Source organism: Eublepharis macularius, chromosome 11 (assembly GCF_028583425.1).
Source record: "Eublepharis macularius isolate TG4126 chromosome 11, MPM_Emac_v1.0, whole genome shotgun sequence".
Lineage (NCBI taxonomy): Eukaryota > Metazoa > Chordata > Lepidosauria > Squamata > Eublepharidae > Eublepharis > Eublepharis macularius.
Window position 1 is genome coordinate 85,158,415 of NC_072800.1, and position 25,078 is coordinate 85,183,492.

The 25,078-nt window shown below is 45.7% G+C and overlaps 1 protein-coding gene across 1 annotated transcript in view; it reads left to right on the forward strand.

Moving 5' to 3' along the window:
* Window positions 1-24,246, forward strand: part of XYLB (xylulokinase) — a 135,259-nt gene extending 111,013 nt beyond the window's left edge. The window contains exons 18-19 of the mRNA XM_054991993.1: window positions 1,309-1,403; window positions 23,091-24,246. Coding sequence (XP_054847968.1) covers window positions 1,309-1,403; window positions 23,091-23,156 — 161 coding nt within the window. The 3' untranslated portion in view covers window positions 23,157-24,246. The remainder of the gene's footprint in view (window positions 1-1,308; window positions 1,404-23,090) is intronic.
* Window positions 24,247-25,078: the final 832 nt, after the last annotated feature.

The following is a 25,078-nucleotide window of genomic DNA, read 5'->3' on the forward strand; positions in this document are numbered from 1 at the left end:
AGTAGAGATGGGCATGAACCGAAATATGAACCAAAGTTTGACATGAACCAGACCGGTTCATGGTTTGTGACCCAGCAGTTCGTCAGAGCCCATTTCTGATGAACCACCATGGACTTTAGGCCGGTTTGTTTGGTTCATTTTTCAGTTTGTCACTGCAGACAGCCTGGCGCCAATCAATCAGTTTCCTAGGCAACGGGGGATGGGCTTTCTGCAGACCTTCTGCTGACCTGGAAGTGGCCTTCTGCTGACCCAGAAGTGGCGTTTTCACAAACCAAACAAACTGGTTCACGAACCCAGGCAAGTTCATGAAATTTCGTGGTTCATGGTTCGTGAAACGTAACAAACCACGAACCACATGGTTTGGTTTTTTTTCTGGTTCGTGCCCATCTCTATTTGGGAAACAAACAGTGAAATCCTAAGAAGAGATACTCCAGTCTAAGCCCATGGGCTAAGTCAATGGGCTTCGATTGGAGTAACTCTGCTTAAGAATTCCTTAAAAGCAATTTTCAATAAAAGTTTTCCTCCTGTACAGACTGTCTACCTCTCAAGGCAAAAACAAGATTTGCAGGAGGGTCCATACTGAAGGAAACTGTCAAGCCTTCCCCCGTATGGCTTGGGCTTAGAGAGCATCAGTGTTACAGCTGGAAAACGTGGGGACTCATGGTCGAGTGCATACACATTTCCAAACCGTGCTGTCTATTTAATCTAGGACACTGTGGTTCAAAGTATTTGCAGATTCATTAGACATATAAACAAACGCTGGCAGGGATGCCTCTAGGGAGTAGCAATTGCTTCCAGGCAGGGTGGTTCTTTTTCTCTTTTCAGTCACAAATGACTGTTGTGGTGATATGTGGGTGGGCAGCCCAGTAAAAACGTTTGTGGATTTCTGGGATAATTTTCTCTCTCCTTCCATAACTTACTCCCCTGCCCCCTCCAGCTCTTCATTTTCTATCTCACAGGCTTGTTTGCGGGCTGTTTGGCCACGCTTTGTCCTTGAATTCATTACTTCTCCATATTTTCTCATCTGTTTGCTGTTTTATTGGTATTCCTCAATGATTACTGATACTGTTGAACTTGCAACTCTGTGGCTAGCTTTGCCCTCCACAGGACAAATTGAGTGATTGGCATAAACTCAATCTCGGCATCTCTGTTCGCCAGGCCCAAGTGCGTTGGAATGTAAGATCTTTGCCCTTTATCCTTCACTTCTGAACACTGACCCGGCCAAGGAAGATCAATGCAATGTATTAATTTTCCAAGGAGTTCGGGCAGATCTCTCAACTTGTTTCTGCTCATTGATCCTCGTTGCAGGACTCGTGGCAGAGACAAACGTGTCCTTGGCCGACGTCGTGAAATTAGCACCAGGACCCAGATTAGTTGCTACTCCAGCAACTGGCGTGGCTCAGGTGAGAGGTGGCTTTGGCTTAGTTTTGCTTGTTTTGTTTAATTTCCTCTTTGCTTTAAAAATGGAAGGGCTGATAATGAAACTATTTGCAAAGGGACAGATTTTTATTTTAGGGAGAAGGTGCCTTTTGTATCTGCTGTGAATCCTTGTAACAAGGTGTTGCAAGCAGGTCATTTGCAAAATTCCTGTCTTCATAGAATACATTTGAGTGGTGAGTCTTTGCTGTGGAATTCTCATGGTCCCTGGGAAGAGGTAATAGCTGTTTAGACCAATGACAGCCTATTATGTAGATAAGATAGTAGTTGGGAAAGTTCTGCCTACGGGAAACCCTTCCCATGTGGTGCTGGCCCAGAGGTTTTTGGCACTCGTGGCAAACAATGACTTTGTCCTCTCCATCCCGCAATTCAACATACATAGACAAATGTGATGAAACATCAACCAGCTCCATGAGCTGCAATCCTAAGCATGTTTAACTGCTTCGCATGTTACCTGGGAGTAAATCCCATTGAACATAGTGGGACTTACTTCTGAGTAGGCATGTTAGACATGCCCTGCACCCTATAGACTCCTGTAACTGTAACTGTTTGTGCTGCTATAGCATAGTGGTTAAGTGGTTGGGATGCAACTTGGCACTCTGCTGGTTCGAATCCCACTATTTCCACGATCTCAGTAGGCAGCCTTGGGTAAGCCACTCCTCTCAGCCCCCAGCTGGATTGTGGGGAGAATAATAGCATTGCCTTTGTTCAGCATTCTGAGTGGGGCACTAATCAGTCTAGAAGAGTGGTATAGAAGGACAGTTTGGTTGTTGTTGTGGCCCTCTGAGTCTTTTGGCACACACAACCCCCCCCCCAGCTTTGGCACCCTAAGTGATTGCTTAGCTTTGCCTAGTGGATGGTCCAGCCCTGATTCTATGTTGATTTCTTTGCTAAGGAAATATTGCAAAGCATTCTTATTCTTAGTACACACTCAGTTTACCTGGAGTGTAAAAATGTGAGAATAGCCAGACCGACGGTCCATGTAGCCTATCGTCCTGTTTCACCCAGTGGTCATCCAAAAGGCCCACAAGCACAAAGGACAAAGCTTTCCTTTCTGATTGCACCCCGCCCCCCCCCCAGCCCAGTCCAGAACTGGTCTGTGGAGTTTTACTGCCTCTGAACATGAAGGTTTCATATAGTCATTGTGGCCATATAGTCATTGTGACTCCTCCTTCATGAATTCTCTTAATATTAGAACTTGGAGGGGAGGGGGGCACCCAGCGCACTTGTTGAAAAATAGGTTCAGGCCAGACGAAAGGAAATGCTTCCTTACACAATGAGTAATTAAACTGTGGGATTTACTGCCAGAGAAGGGACTGACTGCCATGAGCATGGATAGCTTTAAAAGATAGATTCATAGAGGAGAGATCAATGGCAGCTAATCATAGTGACTGAAGCAAATTTCCACATACAGATTCAGAGGCGTTAGCCATGTTAGTCTGTAGTTGCAAAAGAGTAAAGAGTCCACTAGCACCTTAAAGACTAACCAAGGCTGTTTTCACACTGCTCACTGGCCACGGAACATTGCGCCAAGCTCCCGGAACGACAGCGTCTTCCTGGTGCGATTTCCGTTCTCGTGTGAAATTGCACCAGGAAGACGCTGTCGTTCAGGGAGCTTGGCACGATGTTCCGTGGCTGGTGAGCAGTGTGAAAACAGCCCAACTTTATTGTAGCATAAGCTTTTGAGAACCACAGCTCTCTTCGTCATATTCTCCATGCATCTGACGAAGAGAGCTGAGGTTTTCAAAAGCTTATGCTACAATAAAGTTTGATAGTCTTTAAGATACTACTGAACTCTTTACTATTTTCCATATACAGAGGCATCAAACCTCTAAACACCAGAGCTGGGAGGCAGTAGAGAGGGTGGGTCTCCACCTCTATGCCATGATTTGTGGCTTCCATATGAAAGAGGAGGCTGGACAAGAAGCACTAGTGATCAGGTCCAGCATGCTCTTAAATCTCCTTTTAGATTAAACTAGCGGCCACCACTTATTATGTCCTGTTTGTGAATTCCACAAGTTAATTGGTCTGAGTAGAAAAGTCCTGGCAGCAGACTGCATGTACAGGTGGGACTGAGTGTACCCTGCCGTCATCCTACATTAATTGAGAGTGCAGTAAGAAAGATCTCAGCCCTCAACCCACTCATTGGTAACTGTGCATTGTAGGGAAAGATTGATAGTGGAGGGCAAGCTGTTTTTGCGAAGTGGGTGTACTGCTACAGATCTTTTCACTGCAGACCCATGCTAAACTTCTGTGGAGTTCCCTAGTACACCATCTGAAATCCACTGGCTGAAAGCATTAGGGCTTCCGTGCCCTAGTTCTCCCCAACTATTTGCCTTCCTTGCTATTGGGATGTCAAAGTTCCTTTATTGCATTTGTAAATCAGTGACACTTTGCCACCAGTGGAAGCTCTCTTAGGTGGGATTAGCTGAAAGTACAAGGATATCAAGGGTTTAGAGCTGTTTATTAAGTCCTTGGGGACTGTCTGCCTTCTCCCGAGAACATGTACTGAAGCAGCAAGCAGCAGCGACAGCAAAAGTAATTATGCCCAGAAAATTGTAATTTGCTGGCAGAAAGTAACTTGTTGGTGATGGGAATGGAAAACAGTCATCAACCAGTTCCAGTGCAGAGGGTCGGATTCACAGCGCCACCCTCTCGCAAGGCCTCAGTGATGCATTTTGAAACATTCTCCTTCACCTGCCTTTCTGTGCAGTCGGCACAAGAAGGAAAGCGCACAGTCACAGATTGCGTTGCCAGCTGATTTAGCCCATGGTTTCTAAGTGGGCAGGCCAGCAGCCAGCCGTTCCCGTGCTCACCCGTTCTTCTTCCTCACTCAGTGATTTGACCCAGGGTTCTGATCTCAGGGCAGCCTGATTGGCCCCTCTGGTGTTGATTGGAACACTCCTTCTTTGAGTGACACAACCATTGTCAGGCATGGGGAGCCACAGCAGAAAGCGGGTCTCCCAGTTCACAGCAGAGTTTGGCCAATGGTGGCTTTCAGTTTAGTACCAGAAGTTCAGCTCGTAAGTTGGCGGTAACTTTTCCTTAGCTCTTTGGGTTTGGTGGTCCAGAAGGAAAATGTATTGATCGGAGGCAGAGAGAAGGAACTGCCTTAGGCTTCCGCACTCCATGAACACAAACTGGAGAAGGGGGAAGGCAGGAGATGAGACGAGCTGTCTGAATGGTGGAAGTTCTGGGATGTTCGCATTAGTCACATTTGCTCCCCTGCCCCACACCACATCTTGGAAGTGTTACGCGAGCACTGTTCAGGAAGTCACTGATCTAAAAGATAATGATCCAATTCAGGGGCTGAGCAAAGGCCAATTTCCACCCACTTCACTGGAAGTTAAGAGGAAGAGATGAAATTGGCAAGCTTGGGTGTACATTATAAGCCTTTGGGAGTTCAGTTTGGCCTTCGGAACCCTTCTAGCTGGCCCCATGATAGCTTCCGGGGCCTCCCTTCGCTTGCTTTCCCTATTACAAGGCCTCCTAATAATGCACTTCAGCAGCTTTCTCCAAATTGTATATATTTATTAACTCCATTCATACCCTGCCTTTCTCCCCAGGGAGGACACAAAGGGGCTTCCATTGACTCTTCCATTTTATCCTCACAGTAACAAACCTGTGAGGTAGGTTAGGCTGAGAAGTGTGTGACTGGCTCAAGGGCACACAGAAGTTTCCGTGGCAGATGGGGAATTGCTGTCAAAGGCCTCCACCGTGAACTGCAGTGCTCCTCCCTTCTGTGTCTCAGTAGTTCAGTTCCATGTAGTTGGGTTCATGGGTTAGGAGGAGTAGGATTGCCAGGTCCCTATACCTTTTTGGTGGGAGGGGGGAACATGGTACTCGCCTCGTGCCTTCTGTGCATGTTTTTGTGCATGCACAAAACACGCACGCTCTCCCAGTGCGCTCCAGCACTTTGTGCTCCAGCACTTTGTGGGGGGTTAATTCTGGCCTGTTTGGGCCAAAATTGGCCCCAGCAAAGCATGAGAGCACACCCACGGCCAGTGCAATGACATACTTCAGGAAATGATGTCAGCACGGCCCATGGGAACATGCGAAGTGCGCACTTTCCTGGCTTGCCTATTGGTGGTGGTGGGGGGTGATCTCTAGGGGGCTTTCCACCTCCTGCTGATCACCAGCGATCGGCAGTCAATGGGGCAAAACCCTGGGAGATTGCCCGCCATTGGTGGGCAACACAGAAGCCTACTTAGGAGTGAGCGCCTGAAGGGCATCATGCGAGAAACTTAACCGAAGGCTCTGTTGCTACTCACAGTGGAGAGAACTGGGTTTCAAGATCCTTTGGCTGGTGTCTCAGCTCTTCTAGGAGTGAGTAAGTGGGTAGATCTAGTGTTGCTGGCCGCTCAAACTTTTGCTCAGTTCAGATTATGGGCCTGTTGAAAACCAGCTGCCGTTCAGGACTGAGTATGCTTCTTTCGCCACCACGGTTCCATGATGTTATAAAAGTAGCCCTGCTTATTCTCTCCTCACAATGGATGGAAGGGGAACAATGGGTTCCTTAAGGAACTTTTAAAAACTGGCTCTGGACTTTTCCCAGAAGGATATGAAATTTATCCGGCTCTCCTCTCGTCTCAAGTTACTAGCCCTTAGCAGCCTCATCCCATCACCTCCAGCAGAAATACGACACTTTCATTGCTGGCCACCCCCAGAAGCTTGTACGGAGCTCCCTGCTTAGTCCTTCTGGGCGCTGAACCATCTCTTTGGTCCCTAAAGACTTTTCATCCAGGGAAGATCTTTTGGGAATTTCATTCATTTAGAGATCAGAAGCAGTTCCTTGGCCATTTACACCAGTTACTCTGAACATAGGGGCAAGTTTCAGGAACCCAGTCTGTTTGAGCGATTTAAATCCAGGCAGCAGTTTCCACCCTCTGCTCTAAGTACGTTGGTAAACATGTGCTCAGCTTAGGGTTTTTATGTGGGGCAGAAAGATCCCTCTATGATATATCATTTTTTTAAAATTGTTTTTTACTTTTAATTAAAGGCAATGATTTCAGAAAGGGGGAAAATATAGTGTGCAAAAATATCCCGTAATTACTGAGCAATGGATAAATAAAAAGTGTAGTATAAACAATCTTCTTTCCCTAGGTTTAAATGCCTCCCTCTGATGGTTAATTAAGACACAGAGGGGAAAAAGTCATAAAAGTTACCAAATTTGTTCCCATCTTGTATCAGTTCTGTCTAGGTCACCTCATGTGGCCGTGTATTTTCTTCAGTCAGCCTACCCAGCTTCCAAGTCTTCTCCCAGCCAGGTGAAAAGCCCCAAACAGATAACCTTTCTCTGCACTGCTCCCCCCCACCCCACCAATCTCTGAGTCTTTGAATGTTCTAACAAAGGAGTTCTTCCTTTCTCTTATCACATCAAACTCCTCCCCTTCTTCCATCCTGGAGCTAAATTCTGGCTCCAGGGAATGTTCCAAGGCAGAGGTGGCCAAACTTGCTTAATGTAAGAGCCACATAGAATAAACATCAGATATTTGAGAGTCACAAGACATGCTGCATTGAAGTGACTTCAGATGAGGAGGTGGGTTTGGGGGAGTGTCCTGAAAGTGACATCACAGAAAGGGGTGGGGTTTTGATGCAGTATGCTGGAAGTGACAACATTGGAAGGAGTGGAGCTTGGGAAGAGCCATCACCTGACCTTTGACTTGGAAGTGACATCACAAAAGTGACATCACATCCTTGCTAGGCTTCACCCCTAAAGTCCCCAGATGTTTTCTGAGTCAGACCTGGAAACCCCAACATTTTTATTGAAAATATGAAAGACATGGAAGGAAGGAAGGAAGGAAGGAAGGAAGGAAAAAAGGAAAAGGGAGGAAAGACATGGAAAGAAAGAAGGAAAGGGAGGGAAAGACATGGAAAGAAGAGAAGAAAGGGAGGGAGGGAAATAAACTAGACTAAAATAAAATATATGACCCCGGCAATACTCAGAGACCTCCGGGAGCCGCACAGTATGTCTAGAAGAGCCACATGTGGCTCCCGAGCTGCCCCTGTTCCAAGCCGCCCCTGTTCCAAGGGATCCATTGGTCATGTGACTTCTTGCCTTTGTATAAGCAAGTCTTATTGCTTTGTGGGCTACTCACTATAAAAGTGACAATCCTACACACTGGGACAGACTGCAGGCTCACTAGAGCAATTTGTTCTACATGTGTCTCACGTGTTCTACATGTGTCTAACTAGCTTTCTGGGGGGTAATTTCTGAGCGTTAGCTGAGCGCAAATTAATCTTTTAGAACAGTAGATTTTGCACACAGGCAGTACCTGTAGGCTGAGGTATCGTTTGATCACAGTGATCCATGCCAAGTCAAAAATTGCACTTACAGCCACTTTTCTGGACAGCTTAAAAAGAAGACGAGACAGATGAATGAACGATCACATCAAGACTTAGCTGTGATGACTGAATGGAAGCTCCATGTTCAGAGGCAGTGGTCTTTCTGCATGGCAGTTGCTGAAGAATGGCATCAGTGGTGGGCTGTTGCCTTCTTTCGGGCTTCCTGAAGGCATCTGATTGGCCAACAATCCCTTCTTTGGGTGGAACTGTGTACTACAAGAAACGCGAGTCTGCTGCTGAAAATGGCATCCCCGTGTCAAGTTCTTCCAGTCACCATTTGTAACATGCAGAACCCTTTTCCTGCGCATTGATAGCCTCATGCTGTGCTCCCCCTCCAATCTGAGAAAAGGGTCAGGACTGGTGTACTAAGTTGTACCGTTTGTTACAGAGAAAGAAGGCAAAATCACAACACAGAATGCCTTTTTTTCAGTGGCAGCCTCTCTCTCTTGTAACAAAGTTCCTGCCTTTTCTTCTTTTCGGTGTCTTGTCCATTGGCCTCGACATCTCTGATCCTTTCAAAATGTACTTCTTGGTCACTGGTCCAGCTGCCTCAGCACGCCCCCAACTCTTCCCTTCCTTTTTTAGAAACCTGAAGAGAGTTGCCAGTCGCGCTCCTTCAGTGAGCTTCATGGCTGGAAAACAACCAAGGCCAGAGGGCCTGTCAGCAGTCCAGTACGCTAGCATGAAAAGTGCAGTGGAAGTTCATAATCTGATGAGTCAGTTTGGTTCTGTTTTTCACAAGGCTGCATCTCCCTGTCCATCTGATTTCGTTCTGTTGGGTTTCGCTGCTTTCACGTAACTGACGGTTCTTTTTATAAACTTCAAAGTCAACCCGAGGTTAAGCGTCGTCTTCCCAGGGAGTTCTTTGAAAAGCAACTTGGTTAAACCCGTGTGAAGTGATCTTGTCCACGTCCCTACATTGGTGAAGTTTTGTTTTAGTATATGCATTTTTTGGGGACCGTCTGCCGTGGGAAGAAAGACAAGCCATCGCTTCGAAAACAAAGCCACAACACTCACCAGGATTCATTATGGGGTTTTTTTGTCTCCTAAGATTTATTCACACATGAACGTACGTGATGTGATGATAACTCCGCAACAGATGGTGGGTAGCTGAATGTGTGAACTGGCTCTATTGAAAAGTGTTGTGTTTGAGGCGACGCCAGCTGAGAAGAAAATTTTTTCCTATGGTTTTAGATCTGTGTCAAGGTCTTGGTTTGAACCTCTAAGATCGGCCTCGGGTTTCTTCCGGCAACACCAGGGCTGCCAGTCAAAGAAGAGAAAGGCACGCAGTTTGAGCTGGGATACTCAGGAATCTAAGGACCCTGGAGAGCTAATTCCATGCCTCTGCCTACAATTTAGCTCGCAGATATGCTGCAGTCCCTCAGCCTGTGCAACTGTTTGCTATTCCCCTGTGCTTGCAGAATGCCCGCCTATATCCCTGTTGCCTTCTGTGCTTAGGTCCTTGCCAGGGCTTTTTTTCTGGGAAAAGAGATGGTGGAACTCAGTGGGTTGCCCTCAGAGAAAATGGTCACATGGCCGGTGGCCCCGCCCCCTGATCTCCAGACAGAGCGGAGTTGAGATTGCCCTCCTCGCCACTCAGCAGCACAGAGGGCAATCTAAACCCCCCTCTGTCTGGAGATCAGGGGGTGGGGCCACCAGCCATGTGACCATTTTCAAGAGGTGCCAGAACTCCGTTCCACCACGTTCCCGCTGAAAAAAAGCCCTGGTCCTTGCCTATCTCTCTAGCAGTTGGGAGCTGGCCAGGGGAGGGGCTGTGGCTGAATGGAAGAGTATTTTCTCGGCATGCAGAAGGTCCCAGTTTCAATCCCCGGCATCTCCAGTGAAAAGGACCAGGTCGTAGGTGATGTGAAAGGGCTCCACCAGAGAACCTGGAGAGCCGCTGCCGGTCTGAATGGACAATACTGACCTTAATGGACCAGTGGTCTGATTCAGTATAAGGCAGCTTCGTGTGTTTGTGTGTGTATTCATTTGGGACTACTCTCTGCATTCTGTTGTCGTCTTGTTTTTCATCCAAGAAACTCAGGGCAATGTACATAGTACTCCGTTTCTCCATTTTATCCTCTCCACTCCCTGGTGGAGAGAATGTGAGTGGCACAGAGTTACCCAGTGAGCATCCATAGCAGTGAGGATTTGAACCTGGGTCGTCCCTGTGCAGCACTCCAACAGCTGTACCACACTGGGCAAATGACAATGGAATATAGTCAGTGATTTGGCACATTCACACATACATTGTTGCCTGATGCTGCAGCCATCAAGCAGTCAGTATGCCTAGGCAAACCAGCTGCTAGTGGCAGTTTTGTTGAAAATTAGTTCACAAGTCGCAGATGTAATGATGGCATCATGGATTCACAGGTTATAATGTGCCAGGCCTTCCACAAACTATGCAAAATGGAATTATTCAGGAAGATTTTTTATGCAGGTAGGAGAGCTGTACTGTAAGGAAATGGTTCAGCGAGATACATTGACAAAAGGACAGGAACTGTAGACAATACTACTGTGTAATGTCTGTTGTTAAATATGACCCTACAGGGTAGTTTCTGTGTTGTTTAATATGTCTTGTTTAACTGCTTATGCTTGTTTCAGCATTTTTTCCAGCTCAGTATTGGATTTCTGCTTGTTTCCAATTTTTGTAAATTTGCAGTTGCATATCCTACTGCATCTATTTATTGTATGTCCAAGTTGTTGATCATATTGACTTACTCTGGGTAATCCTTCTTGAGTTCCAGTGAGAAAGACAGACAATAAATAATATACATACATACATACATACATACATACATACATACATACATGTATGAATTTTCTGTTCAGTTTCCCATTCAGCTTCAAAACATTTGCACTTAGCAGTTTAAAAGGCAGGCTGGGAGTGAAATTGTCAAGAAAAGATGGTTGAAAGCATTGAAGCCTAGCAATGCCACTTGTGTAATGAAGCCGCTTTGCCAGTTTTCATTTCCAAAGGCCTAGCAATCTTCAAACTTGCCACCAAGATCTCAGAATGTAGTCTTGGGATATCTGATTGGGCATTCGTCTCTTAAAGCTACAAGCATTGCTTCTATTATTTTTTTTACCCCTCCCCCATTTTTAACATACCAGGCTCTTCTGCAAAAGTGGGGCTCTACTCTCATGTTCACAGAAAAATCCTCCTGCCCCTCCCTGTTCCCATTGTGTGGATTTTTCAACCTACACTCTAGGGCCCAATTCAGAATCAATTATATTATTTATTAGCATAAGTAATAGAAGACAAGGCATAAAAACTGGAGAGGGGGTAGAAATGTGAATTCTCTCTCCATGCAATGTATTGATTATCAGATTTTGACGATAGTTTCAGGTGGTCAGCCATATTGGTCTGTACTAGAAGAGCAAGATTCGGGTCCAGTCGCATCTTAAAGACCGACTGGATTTCCAAGGTATGAGGTTTCGAAGGTCTGACCTGAATCTTGCTCGGATTTTGAGGCTCATTTTTGGTTTACACGTGGAGCTTGAGACCCCTGCCCCCGAAGCGTGAGGAGTCTGAGGACGACTGCCTTTATGCTGGCATAGAATAAGGCATAGATCCAGCCGTATGGATCTTCACAAGGTAAGAGCTTGTTTCAAGCCGTAACAGGGAGGTGTCTGCCTTCACGGCCTGGATTCTTGGTGAAGACTCTCATTTATCATGCGGGTGTTGTTGCGTTGGATGGCTGGCCGGGAGCGACCGATCCTGCCTTCAGACCAGCGGACGAATGAATAGGCTGTTAGAAGAGCCATCTAATGGTAATTAACTTTTGCTCATTACCCATCCAGGATGGATTTGAATGACCAGCTGAGCCCATCTAGTTCTTTGTGTCTTGTTTCAGTAAACCTATCGAGTATTCCCCCCCCTTTTTTTTAAAAAAAGGGGAAAAAATGGAAAACATTTCTCTTAGAAAAGGAAGATTAATCTGAAGCAGGAAGCATGACTGAAATAACTGGGGAGATTTTATAACACTAAGTATATGCTAACAGACAGTAAGAATCCATTATTACGGCATTAAAATGCAGCACTAGTTTAGCAATCTATTAAAACCGGAGATGCTTGGCTTGTTGGTTAATTAAGCCAAAAGGCATGGGAAAGGAGCACGATTATCTTGAAGATAATCACAGCACTGGTGTTTTTACAAGCCACAAGCTCCTGCAAAACGGCCTAACAGCAGTTATACATATGATACTGGGAGTCCTTTGGCTATTAGTGCGTTTGCTGTTGATATACAAAATTTGTTTCTCTCTTATCATACATAGATTCCTTCTCTGTATTTCTTTGAGCGCTGCTCCCCAGTGTGGGGTCCACCCACCTATTGCCTGGAGCCGGCTTGCTGCCCCGCTTCCTGACCCATACTTTCCCCATATCCCTTTTCAAGTTTCCGTCTTCTTTTTTGTCCTTCTGTCTCCTTTTTTCTCCATTTAGACTCCCGCTTTTCCTACTCTTTCCTTTGGACCTTTCACATTCCTTCCTTTCTTTTTCTCTATCATTCCGGATTCTCTCTTTCATTCACCATTACCCCACCTTCTTCTTCAGCAAGGTGTACTAAAATCATTGGGAGGATGGAGAGGTTGGGGTGGTTACGGGATTGGTAGTAGGGGGAGATTGGGGCAGATCACAGCTGCTTGAGGTTTCTGCTCTGGACTAATGGGAATCGGAAGGTTTATGGGGACCTGGGGACAGTGGCATAGCATGGGAGGGGGCAGAGGGGTGGTCGCCCCGGGTGCATAATTTTTAGGGGGCGCTATGCTGAGGAGAGCCTGCGCTGCATTTGCGGGAGGCCACCTGCGCCACCTTGGCTGCCTGCCTCGCTGATGGGGTGGCCAGCTCGCTGGGTGCAGAGCTGGCCCTCCTGCAGTGGCTGCTGGCCTAGGAGCACACCGAGCTGGTGGCAGCGGTGCACACAGCTGCACCATAGGGCTGCCAGGTAAGGGACAGGGAGGCAAGGGGCCTGAATCATGGGAGCACTCGGAGGCGGGGCATAATTATTAGGGGCGGGGAACTGCACCAAGGAGAGCCTGCGCTGCGTCCACAGGAAGCGGCCTGTGCCACTCTGGCTGCCTGCCACACTGACGGGGTGGCTGGCTGGCTCGCTGAGCACTGAGCTGGCTGTCCTGTAGTAACTGCTGGCGGCAGCAGTGTGGGCGGCTGTGGCAGAGGGCTGCCAGGTAAGGGACGGGGAGGTGAACGGCTCGAATCACAGGAGTACTCCCGGGGGGTGGCTGCACTCTGTGTGATGACATCACTTCCTGGAAGTGATGTTGTCGCGCAGTCCCAGGAGCATGCTTTGTGCGCACGCATGTGGTGCCAGGGGCACCACCTCCTGCCGGGAGTTGCCCTGGGTGCTGGCAACTCACGCTACGCCACTGCCTGGGGAAGGCACATTTTTGCCTTCTTGAGAAAGGTTGCTTTGTAAATGTAAGATTCAGGTCCAGTAGCACCTTAAAGACCAACTAGATTTCCAGGGTATGAGTTTTTGAGAGCTTTTGTAAATGTTCCCTATTATAATCACTAAGAGCAACTAAGGCAGTTTACAATTTAAAGAAAATCAATAAAATTACGTATAAGAATACATTTACAACACGAAAATCACCAAACCCAAAGAGCAGGAATAAATCATACAGAGAAGAAATCAACAAACACCATAAAATATCATTCAAAAGCCTTCCAGATTGTCTGTTCTAGAAAGCCAGAAGAGGTGGCACAAGTCTCCTCGGTAGGGAAGAAAGCTCCATAACCTGGAGGCATCCACTGAGGATACCCTGCCACGGGTCCCACCTAACTTCAGATAATGCACGTTCCTGCAGCAAGGCCCCACCCATCTGTCTCAAGGCTCAGGCAGGTAGATGGGTTTATGCGGATTTCCCCCCCTTTTTTGCGTGAGGCGGTATGAAAATGTACAGCACTGGGAGATTTTAAGGAGCGTGCGTCTCTTTTAGTCTTGAACAAGGAGCAAGTCGTCTGTGGGAGAAAAACATGCGTGGAAATGAGTTTATTGCCAGGTGAAGGGAGTGTCCGCGAATATTGTGATTCTAACTGTAAGGTGCCTTTACTCGTTAGTTCTCTTAGGTCACTTACTGGGGTTGGTTATAGTGCTGGGAGGGTAACTTGACAAAGCCATTGCCTCAAACTGCAGATCTGGTGGATTTTGCATTGCAATGACTGCTATCTGGCTTTTATTGATTGCTTATGGATTATGACTTCATCTTGTGATGGCTTTATGGATGTTAAAAAAAAAAACCTTGCTTTGAGTGCTATTTTTGCAAAGAAAGTAACCAGTACATATGAATGCAAGCTTGCCCCCCCAAATGCTCTTTTTCCATAGTGATCTTAGCTTTGTTTGCTGTATTTCATGGTGGGGGGAAAGAAAAGGAGGAGGGAGGGCTGGAGAGAAAACAGTTACAACCATTCAAAACAAAACCACAGCAAATGCTGGAATCCTCATGTGGAAGACGGCTCTTGATCGGGAGCTTGGATGTGGCCGCTGTCTTGTGCCTCTGTCAGTCAAAGGTGTTTCAGTGGCAAGTGACAGAAGATGGAAGGGGAGGGAGGGTTACATGTCCACCTGCTGCTGTCAGTTGATGTCTGTAATGGCAACAGTGATGCATTTACCTCTTGATGGCTACAAGCATAAAAAAGGTAACGGTTGCCCCGGGTGCAAGCATTGAGTCATTACTGACCCATGGGGGGATGTCGCATCATGACATTTTCTTGGCAGACTTTTTGTTATGGGGTGGTTTGCCATTGCCTTCCCCAGTCATCTACACTTTACCCCCAGGAAACCGAGTACTCATTTTACCGACCTCAGAAGGATGGAAGGCTGAGTCAACCTTGAGTCAGCTACCTGAACCCGGCTTCCTCCAGGATCGAACTCAGGTCGTGAGCTGAGCTTGGGCTGCAGTACTGCAGCTTACCACTCTGTGCCACGGGGCTACAAGCATACCTTGTAGAAAAATGAGAATCTCCCAGGGGATGGGAGTTGTAGGTGATGTAGCAGCGGACTAGTTCAAGTGCAGTAAGGGATGACCAGAGATAGGCTAGAGTGGGAAGAAACCAATTTACTCTTGAGCAGCTCAGGCAGTACAGTACCGCAGGAAGCAAGATCAAGCCTCTTACGGTGGTCTGTACAATTACATTTCGTAAAATATCACTCGCTCCTTGGGATGCATTTGCTTTAGCTGTTGCGGCAACAAGGGAATTTATGTTCCTAAGGGCCCTGTTTTAACGCATCATTGAGTGTTCTTTATTTCCTTTGGACATCAGTTACAAAAAATAAATCCATTTAATTGCCTCAGGCTATATATTACAGAAATATCTCAGAAGGAGGATTCTGAAATAAAGTCAGTAGAATATAGCCAAGAGAAAGCTGAAAGCTGTTCCAATTTATGTTTTTAGCAGGTGTACGTTAGCCCAATATCATCAGATGGTAGAAGCTAAGCAGGGTTGGCCTTGGTTTAGTACTTGGATGGGAGAACAGCAAGAAATACAGGGTCGCTTTGTGTAGGCAGGCAATGGCAAACCACCTCCTTTAGTCTCTGGCCTTGAAAAACCCACCAGGGAATCACCATACGTTAGCTATAACTTAATGTCACTTTCTACCACCGCATGTAAAAAGGTTATGGTTGCCAACTGTTTTGATTTCTATGGCTCTCCTGCCTAAGGTAGAATAGATGGAGTCTCTTGGGCCATGGCCAGAGCCCAGCTGAGTCTCACAGGTCAGGGTGAAGCCTGGGTTGAATTAATCATTTGATAGTGGATCCAAGTGAACCTAGGTGGAGGCAGAATTTATTGGGCCAGAGATGGTCATTGGCAACAGATGCACTAGTTCTGACATGCACTGATTTCTTAGACCCTGGTGGGTATTTACTTGCAATAAATAAGATGATGTGTGTGCAACCAGTAAATTTGTCACCTCTGCATGAGGAACAGCAAATAAGGATGTGCAATTTGGGTTTGGTATTTGGTAAAAATTACTGAATTTTATCTGATTCTTTAAAATTCGGTGTTACTGAACTTAAATCTGTATTACCAAATTCATTCTGTAATACTTAATTTAAGTTTACCGAATTCGGTAAAATTCGGGAAGCATGGCAGCACTGTTCCTTGCAGTTCCTTTGCCAAAGAACAGCAAGGAAATGCTTCTTCCCGCCTTTTTTATCAGATGAGAGGGGAGAAGGGAGGGGGAGTGAGTCAGAAGGGGGGTGGGAGGGGGAGTGTGAGTGGCTGATCCTCGTAGCAGCTCTCTTTCTCTGGCCAATGGGATTCTCAAGAAGGAGAATGCCTTTTTAAAACTGCCCGGTGAGGAATTAAATTAGGAGGTGTGCCTCAGTCAGCTTCCATTTTGCTCTGGCCTGGAGACTGAGAAACACTGTCTGCTTGCTCCTGCTGTTGGCTTTCTCTCCTGGCCTGCTTTGGACTGCGACTGGATCTTGCTGCCCAGTGAGTGGAGTGGATTCTTGGCTGCTGCCTGGTTTGAGAGTCGAATCACTCACTGGGTTTTTTTGTCTCTTTGCGGGGAGGGAGTTGGCCTGGTGTGTCTGGAAGGGATAGGGGTGAGGGGAAGGGAAAGAGTGTTTTTAGTTTGCATTTTAAAAATTGCTTTTTTCCTGTGTGTGTGTGTGTGTTGGGAGCTTTTTGTGTTGGACTTTTGCGTAGGGGTGCTTTGATTTCTGGCTTTTGAAGTTGGTTACATTTACTGTTCTTTTTGCTGCGTGTTCTTTTGGGGTATGTGCGTTTCCCCCTGTTGTTGGGCTTTCTTTACAGAAGTGTGGTTGGTGTTTTTTGCTGGGTTCTGTTCCTGTTTTCTGTTGGCATAGGAGTTTGGTTTGGTCAGGTGTTCAGTTGTTGTTGGTTGTTCTTCTTGTGTGGGGAGTGCTTGTTGGGGTGCTTGGTTCAGTTTGTTAACTTAACCTAGTGATGTTTGGGTGTACTTTTTTGGTATCCTGAGCGAATTATGAAGTATGAACTTTTAACAAGTGTTTTTAATATACGCTAGTTGTAGGTTTTCCCCATAGAGAATAATGGAGATTGGAGGTTGCTGGGGGCACTTTCTTGGGGGGGGGCATAAATGCCCCCCGTGGTCCAATCTTCCTGACATTTTGGGGATCATCAGAAGACAGGAGTAGGTCCTCTGCAAATTTGGTGGATTTTGCTTGCAAAATTCCCTACCCAGCCCCCTCGTTAGCCCCCAGATAGTTTTCCCCATAGAGAATAATGGAGATTGGAGGTGGCCGGGGGCACCTTCTGAGGGGGGCATAAAATGGCCCCCTGGGGCTCAATCTTCATGAAACTTAGGGGTTCGTTAAAGGGCAGTTAGGAGTAGATCCCCCGCAAATGTGGTGAAATTTGGTCAAAAAATTATACCCCCCACCGGAAATTTCTGAGTTGAGTTTCCCATAAGAAACAATGGCTGAATTTTACTGAATTTGCTTGGTATTACTGAACTGGACTGGAGAATAAATTTGGTATTCCCCAATTTCAAATTTTTCCCCAGTTCAGTATTACTGAACTGAATCAATTGAATTTTTTCCCTACGCACACGCCTAACAACAAAGACAAAAACAGGCAGGTAAGTGGTGGAATTTAATGGCTCCAGGAACGGTATACCGTTATGGCTGGTTCTGAAGTTTACTAGTTGTTTAGATCCCAATGCCGGTTTCATGCCTGAATGTAATACTACTTGTCAGACCAATAAAACTATGTGTTTGGCAACCCTGAAATAAAAAATGTGCTCAACAACACAATCTTATGCAAAGTTACGGCAGTGTAAGGCCATTCAAATCATTGGGCTCTGACTAGAATAACTCTGCATAGGCCTGCCCTGTGACTTTTTGGGGGGAAAGGATTAAACTGGCTTGTCTGCCTCTCCTCCTGGATTTGGGCTGTTCTTGGTAAAGGTAGGATTGCTGGCTGGCTTCAGAGACGGTCCCCTGCTGCGACACGGGCTGGCATCTTCTACATACAAAGGTTTTTTCCCCCTTCAGGAAGATTTTTATTTATATGCAAATGCATGCAACTTTAATTGATTGATTTTTAAAAGCATACAATTAATCAACATAGATTTCTTTAATCAAGTGACAGCCCCTGTCTAAGTTGGATTCTCTGAGTCCAACTTCAGGATGGACACACACACACAAACATGCACACACTCGTGCTTGCGCGCACACGTACACACACGGGTTTTCAAACTGCAGAGGTTTTTCCTCCAGCAAACCATCATATTTTGGGAATCTAGGGCAGGTTACCAAAAAAAAAAAAAGGCTTTAGTATGTGTCCCATATTTCCAGTAAAAAAAGATGGAAAGAGAGAGCCCCCAAAAGGTGAATTTCGCACAAAATTAATAGAGACAAAGAAAGAGCGATAGGTTTAATTTTCCCTCCACGTTCACATGGGTATAAAACAACAGCCGAGCATCAGTTATTCATGCTAATGGCTGGGAGACCCATTGCACCAGATGCTTGAATTTTGCAAATTAGCAAGTTAAGCATTCAAGTCCAATAAAGCAGTCAAAAGCACTGTAGCCTTAAATGTAGCCGTTCATTTCTTTTGACACTTTTAATTTAGAGCAATGTGTTCGCTACGACACTTCGTAGCACGCCTGTATATAAAGGCCCCATAGTATGAGGTATGTATGGTGTCGTTGTTTTTGTTTTTTTAATTCGTAAAAACAACAATAATAATATTAGCACCGGGAAAGGAATACAAGAGCTTGCTATCTCAGCAGCACAGCTGCTTTCGACAATCCGGGGCTGCTCTATTAAATCTTAGCTGGCACAAAGCAAGTGGGCTTTATCAGGGTTGCAGATAATCAAAGTGAGAATTAGTGAGGCTTGACTATAGATATTTCAGTAAATAAAAGAGCTATTTTTGCCTGACATATTGATGCCCTTAATACAGCCATAAGTGCTTGTTCGGTAGTTTACTTGCTCCAGTGTATATGTTTAAGGAAAACAAGATGCCAGGGCATGCAGGTGTGGGGGGCTGTAATTTCAGGAATAGGTCAAAGGTTTCAAAATAGTTTCTTTTCGGTCAGCCCCCCCCCCCCAATCTTCTGAGGCTGCAGAGCATCTGAGTCTCTCCCTCCAGCCGTACACCTTCTTCTACCTTGGGAAGGAGCTAAAAACCCACCCCTTCTCCTTGTAACGTACGTACATTGCCAACTCCAGGATATGTATTACTGCGATTGCCGTTATAATTATTATATTTAACACACACATTATTAAATCCTCCTAAGTGTGCAGTGGAGAGTAACAGAGACGTTTTCATGCTGTAATGACTCATAATCGAACGCAGAAAAGTGTTGGGGAGGGAAAGAAAGCAAGTCCGAGTATTACCTCTTCCTGAAAGATGGGGTGGAACGGCCACTGCAGGAGATAGTTCGAGGAGGGGGGACAACCCGAATGACACATGTCCTAGCCAGGCTGATCATGAGGGACTTTCTGTCTCTCTAAGGTAACCCAACAGAATGGTAATTGACAGGGCATTTTTTCAGCTGGAACGTGGTGGAATGGGGTTCCGGCACCTCTTGAAAATGGTCACATGGCTAGTGGCCCCGCCCCCTGACCTCCAGACAGAGGGGGGTTTAGATTGCCCTCCGTGCCGCTCCAGTGGCCCTCCACGCCACTCTGCTCCAGACAGAGGGGAATTTAGATTGCCCTCCGGGCTGCTCAAGCAGTGTGGAGGGCAATCTAAACTCCCCCCTGTCTGGAGATCAGGGGGCGGGGCCACCGGCCATGTGACCATTTTCACCTAGAGAGATTTAAACTTTTAAAAACTCCCCCCTTGTTCCAGCTGACCCAAAGTGATGTCATTGTGTGGTCCTGAGTTCCACCAACTCTTTTCCCAGAAAAAAAAGCCCTGGTCATGGATGAAGAAACCTTTTCCTTCCTTATTTCCAGCAGAAGCCAAACACATTATGCAAGTTTGCTTCATTTGCTTTTATTTGTTTTATCGATAGATTTAAAACAAACGTTAAAAACTACAGTGTATCTAGACAATTAAAAACAGGTTGGCTATGATGGGGTTTCAGACATGAGGACCAGATGGCTGGGAGGGCCTGCCATGCCTCGGAACCCTGAAATGGAAGAGACGTGTTTATTTCACCGGGGTTTACCTGAATGCCTGCGATCGGGGTCTGTATTTTGTGATTAGCGAGGCAACTTCAGTGATTTTTTTTATGTGTCTCCTTGAAGCAAGTGACTGATACCGCCACAATCTCCATAGAAACTGTCTGAGAGTGTCATTAAAATGTAACTGTAAAAGAGCCATTAATATAAGGCCACAGAATGCACTGTTATTCATTTTATAACCCCTTTTTAATGTGCGAAATGTTTTACAGTCCATCTAATTTGTCCCTACTAAAAACCAGCCAGCCAGCCAGTCTCCATTTTACAGCTGGGGAAGAACTGAAGCTGAGGCAGAAGTCAGCCAGCAGCCTCCCAGCCGGACGGAAGTTGGAACTGGAGTCTCCCAGCTTGGCATTTGATCCACTGCCTTTCAACAGAGCTACTTGAACAGGAGCATAGCTCTCATGCGGGTGGGGGGCAGTGTGCATTCTTGTGAGAAAAATCATAGTCAAGGTACAATACTTCTGTGACAGAAAACTAGCCCACATGTGGCAAAATTGCCTTTTTGCAGAGAAGTATTCAAATAAACCGCTCAAGTCCTTATACCTCCCATTCAGATTGGCATAGTCCAGCAAGAACTGCGTTGTGTAATTCAGGCAGTTGTGTAGTCTGGCTCTCACATCTGACCTCCTGGAATCAGACTGCCTTGGCAGGTCTTTCTGGTGGTTTTCAGGCAGGCTTACACGTGGTTCTATGAATGCACGGAATAACCTTTGGGCACTTTACAACCTCTGGAGCTGGTCCTCCCTCCTGTGTTGTGGAAGGGAGGGGATCGCCCCTCCCGTTTTGTGTATGTTTCAAAGAATGGAGCAAATTCATCACAGCTCAGTTCTCTTTCAACTCTCGTGTCTTCTGATGGTGCAGACCAATAGCACCATATCCATATCCTTCACCCATCATAAGATCATACTTAACAATAAACTTACAAATAGAAGCGCAGTTACATAAACAGCCCAATAAAGTACACCACTGTTTATAAATGCACTCTTCTGATCAATTCCATTTTACTACAACCCTATATATAAGGGGTGGCCAAATTGCGGCTCGGGAGCCACATGTGGCTCTTCTAGACATATTGTGCGGCTCACAGAGATCTCTGAGTATTGCCGTGGCCGTACATTTTATTTTTGTTTAATTTCCCTCCCTTCCCTCCCTTTCCTTCCTTCTTTCCATGTCTTTCCTTCCCCTTCCCTTTTTTCCTTCCTTTCTTCCTTCCTTCTTTCCATGACTTTCATAAAAATGTTGGTGTTGCCAAGTCTGACTCAGAAAATACCTGAGGACTTTGGGGGTGAAGCCTAGCAAGGATGTGACATCACTTTTGTGATGTCACTTCCAAGTCAAAGGTCAGGTGATGGCTCTTCCCAAGCTCCACCCCTTCCTGTGATGTCACTTTCAGGACATTCCCCCAAACCCACCTCTTCATCTGAAGTCACTTCAATGCATATGTCTTGCAGCTCTCAAGATCTGACATTTATTCTATGTGGTTCTTACATTAAGCAAGTTTGGCCACCTCTGCTATACATCTTAGCTCTCATGATAGTAAAGAGTCCAGTAGCACCTTTAAGACTAACCAACTTTACTGTTGCGTAAGCTTTCGAGAATCACAGTTCTCTTTGTCAGATGCATGGAGGGTATGAAGAAACTGGCCAGATATATATAGGTGGTGAGGGGAGGAGGAAGTAGATGCAAATCAGTTGCAGAAGTCATGAAAGAGGTGGAGTGCACAGTCCAGGCTGGGTGTGACCCCTCCCCTCCATAGCCGAATCTGAATAAAATGCCTGAAAGGCAGTTACTTCTGATAATGAGATAACCATTCATAGTCTCTATTCAATCCAAGTCTGACTGAGTCAAATTTACATATGAATTCCAATTCAGCAGCTTAGTGTTGGATTTAGTTTTTGAAAGGTTTCTGTTGAACTGTGGTGAACTGTGGTTCTCGAAAGCTTATGCTACAGTAAAGTTGGTTAGTCTTAAAGGTGCTACTGGACTCTTTACTACTTTGCTACTATAGACTAACACAGCGGACTCCTCTGGATCTTAGCTCTCACGCCCATTCTTGTGGTCAAATGCACGTAAACCACGTAGTGCCATTTGACATGTCATGGAAGCAAGCTTCCTAATGTGATTTCATTGCTTGGTGGATTCTGGGTGGAGTATTTTTGTCTTCGCCTAACACGTTATGAGTTGGCAGGGGATCCTTTTGCGTGCATTGTGAAGAGACTTTCTCCAAGAGCCTTGACGGTATCTTCTACTGTCATTGAGTGGGGGGGGGGGATTGTGAAAGTCTGTACAGTAGTTACTTGGTCCCATCTATTTACATTTCTAAAGTGATATGCCTCAGATCTGAGATCATGGCCTGAGGTTGCCTTCGGTAGAGCTGTCCTCAAAATAGCCGGTTGGTCAGACATTGGTAGCAGCTTCCTACAGTCCCGTATATGTTTCTACACTGTGACCCAATAGAAAAAGAAGAGATGGCGTACCTGTATCTGGTGTTGCTTGTGTAGCCGTCTGTATTCAGTCACACAAGCTGCTCTCCTTCCCAGCGGCATATATACTTCTGCTGGGGGATATTTCTGTGTCAGTCATGAAAGAATCCAAATGATTTCCCTTTCTGACCATGAAGATACTTTCAGGTGGGTAGCTGTGTTGGTTTGCAGTAGAATAGCCAGATTCAAGTCCCGTTGCACCTTGGAGACCAACTAGATTTCCAGGGTATGAGCTTTTGAGAGTCAAAGCTGACAAAGGGAGCTTTGACTTTCAAAAGTTTTGACTCTGGAAATCTAGTTGCTCTCTAAGGTGCAACGGGACTTGAACCTTTGCTGTGTGCAAGAAGGGGAACAAACACATTCTCTGCCTTTCTACAGGAGAAGCAGCAGAACCAGCTCCAAGGTTTTAGCTGGCTCCTGAACTCTGATCTTTGCTGGTGCAGAATCCACAAGTTGTGACTGTACCGATGCACACCTGAAAAAGACGTCCAACCAGTTTGCTTTTTGACCTTGGACCTGATTAATTTCACTGTTGTCTGCTTTTTTCCATTTTACTGTTTTTGTTGTGAGCTGCCTTGGGCATGTCTGGAGAGGCGGCATAACTAAATTTCTTTGATTATGAGGCTAAAAGACTTTTTAAAAACGAGGTCCTAAATGTCATTTTGTGTTCTTTTGTAGGTCTACCAACCCCTCCTTAAAAGATACATGGTACTTGAACAACAAGTGCTGAGTGAGCCAAAGTAATATCACGTGGGAAGCAAACAAAAGAATCAAACCACTGCCTCCATTGAATGAAACGCAAATTGAAGAGCAAAAGAAATGGTATACATAGTGACATATTTCTGAGTTTTTGTACTTGAAACGGAGAGATTGTACTTTGATATTTTATAAGATCTGGGTAATAAATGTTTGTCGATTTTATCTCTTTCTCGACCCTGAAAGGTCATCCGATATTTGTAATTCTATTTGCCTTTCCATGCCATCTTTTTCTTGGAAAGTGGAAAGGAATTCTTGATCCACATTGTGCGTGCTGGACTGCACAATTTGTTACCCACCGAGGCAAACCAGCCTACCAACCGCGTATTAAGACCTGCCACAGGCTTGATAATTCAGGCAAGATAATCAGGCTTTGTTTTTTATTCATTGATTCTCTAGCCAGACACGCAGCATGGTTGGTAAGTAGCGTTCACAAGATGGGCAGGCCTGCTCTATATCCTATATATCTATCCTCTATCTAGATCCACGGCTTTGTGTATCCTGCGTTCATACAAGTTCACCATGCAAGTGTGGAACCCAACATTTTAAGAATCTCAGCATGCTGGTTCAAAGTACTGCTGTACAAAAAACAGCTCCCAAATATACCAACAGTGACAAGTGAAAGCTTCATATACCTATATTACTAACCCCTTAAAACGACTAGGCTTTCTCCCCAGAGAATTCTAGGAATTTTGTTTTGGAACTCTTGAAATTCTCTATGATACATAAAATATCACACATCCACAGCCCACACAATTTTTTTTGCGAAAGTAAGTTCTCTGGGGAGAAAGTGAGAACCATTAAATGTATGTCTGTCTGTAGTACAGAGAGAGACTCTCATAAGCTAGCTGGGAAATGAGCAGGATTCAAGAGATTGCTGTGGTGGGTTTAATGTGCTCCGTGGGTACTTCACCTTTTTATTCCCTTTCTGCTCACTCTTGGATCCAAAGGGTCTCCTAACCCAAGTCTGTATAGTGTTTCTTCTCAACATTCCTTCCTTTCTGTTACGTGGTTCCTTGTTAAAAACGAAGGGGAAAATAAACTGAATTGTGGATACAGAATAAATATAAGCGAATGACTTTGTGTTTCGTTATTCGTTGTGAACGCTCACTCGGTTATTTCTGGGGCAGAATACATTGCTGGCATGCACCAGCCAACTCTTGGGCTTGTAAAGTGAGAGAAGCCCTCTCATGCTGGGGTGGGGAGTGTTTCGTTCTCAAGAAAGAGAACCTTCCAATGAAAAATACTTACAGCAGGGTGGTGGGGGTGCTAGCGTCTGTCTTTTGTCCTGTAGAACCCAGTCTTGCCACTCTCCCATTCTTAAAATGTTACCCTGATTTTTTTGGGGGGGGTCTCCTTGCAAGTCGGAGGAATTAGCATGCATTGAGAGGCAGTGAGAAGAGGGTAACTAACATGGTCTCTCTCCACCCGCGTATAGAAGGATTGTTCCTCTAGACTTTTAATAGACAAGTGGATGTTCAATCAAAAGGTTTTATTTATAAAATAACAAAGATCAATTGCACACGAATCACGCAGCGCATCGCGCTGACTGGAAAAATAGGGAGGAAAGTTGGAGAGAGTTTTGTAGGGTTGGGCGATAGTTGCCAGTCCAGAAGAGGGCATCCATTGAGAGAGCAGTGCTGAGCAACCAGCGCTTTGTGGCAGGAAAAAGCAAGAAGCTCAGACGGGAGTCTGAGGGTGGATGCTGGATCTGAGGGCATGCGCACAACGATGGCTGCAGGGTAGTCCAGTTATACTGTGAAATGTACCCTGGGGCAAAACAATAACTTAATGTCTGTCTCTGGGGTGAGACAAAGAACTGGGAAGCCATCTCCTGGGAAGGTTTGATTAAGCCTTCCTGGGTGAAACTAAAGTTATCAGTGATGGTTGATGACCCACAATGGCTGGAT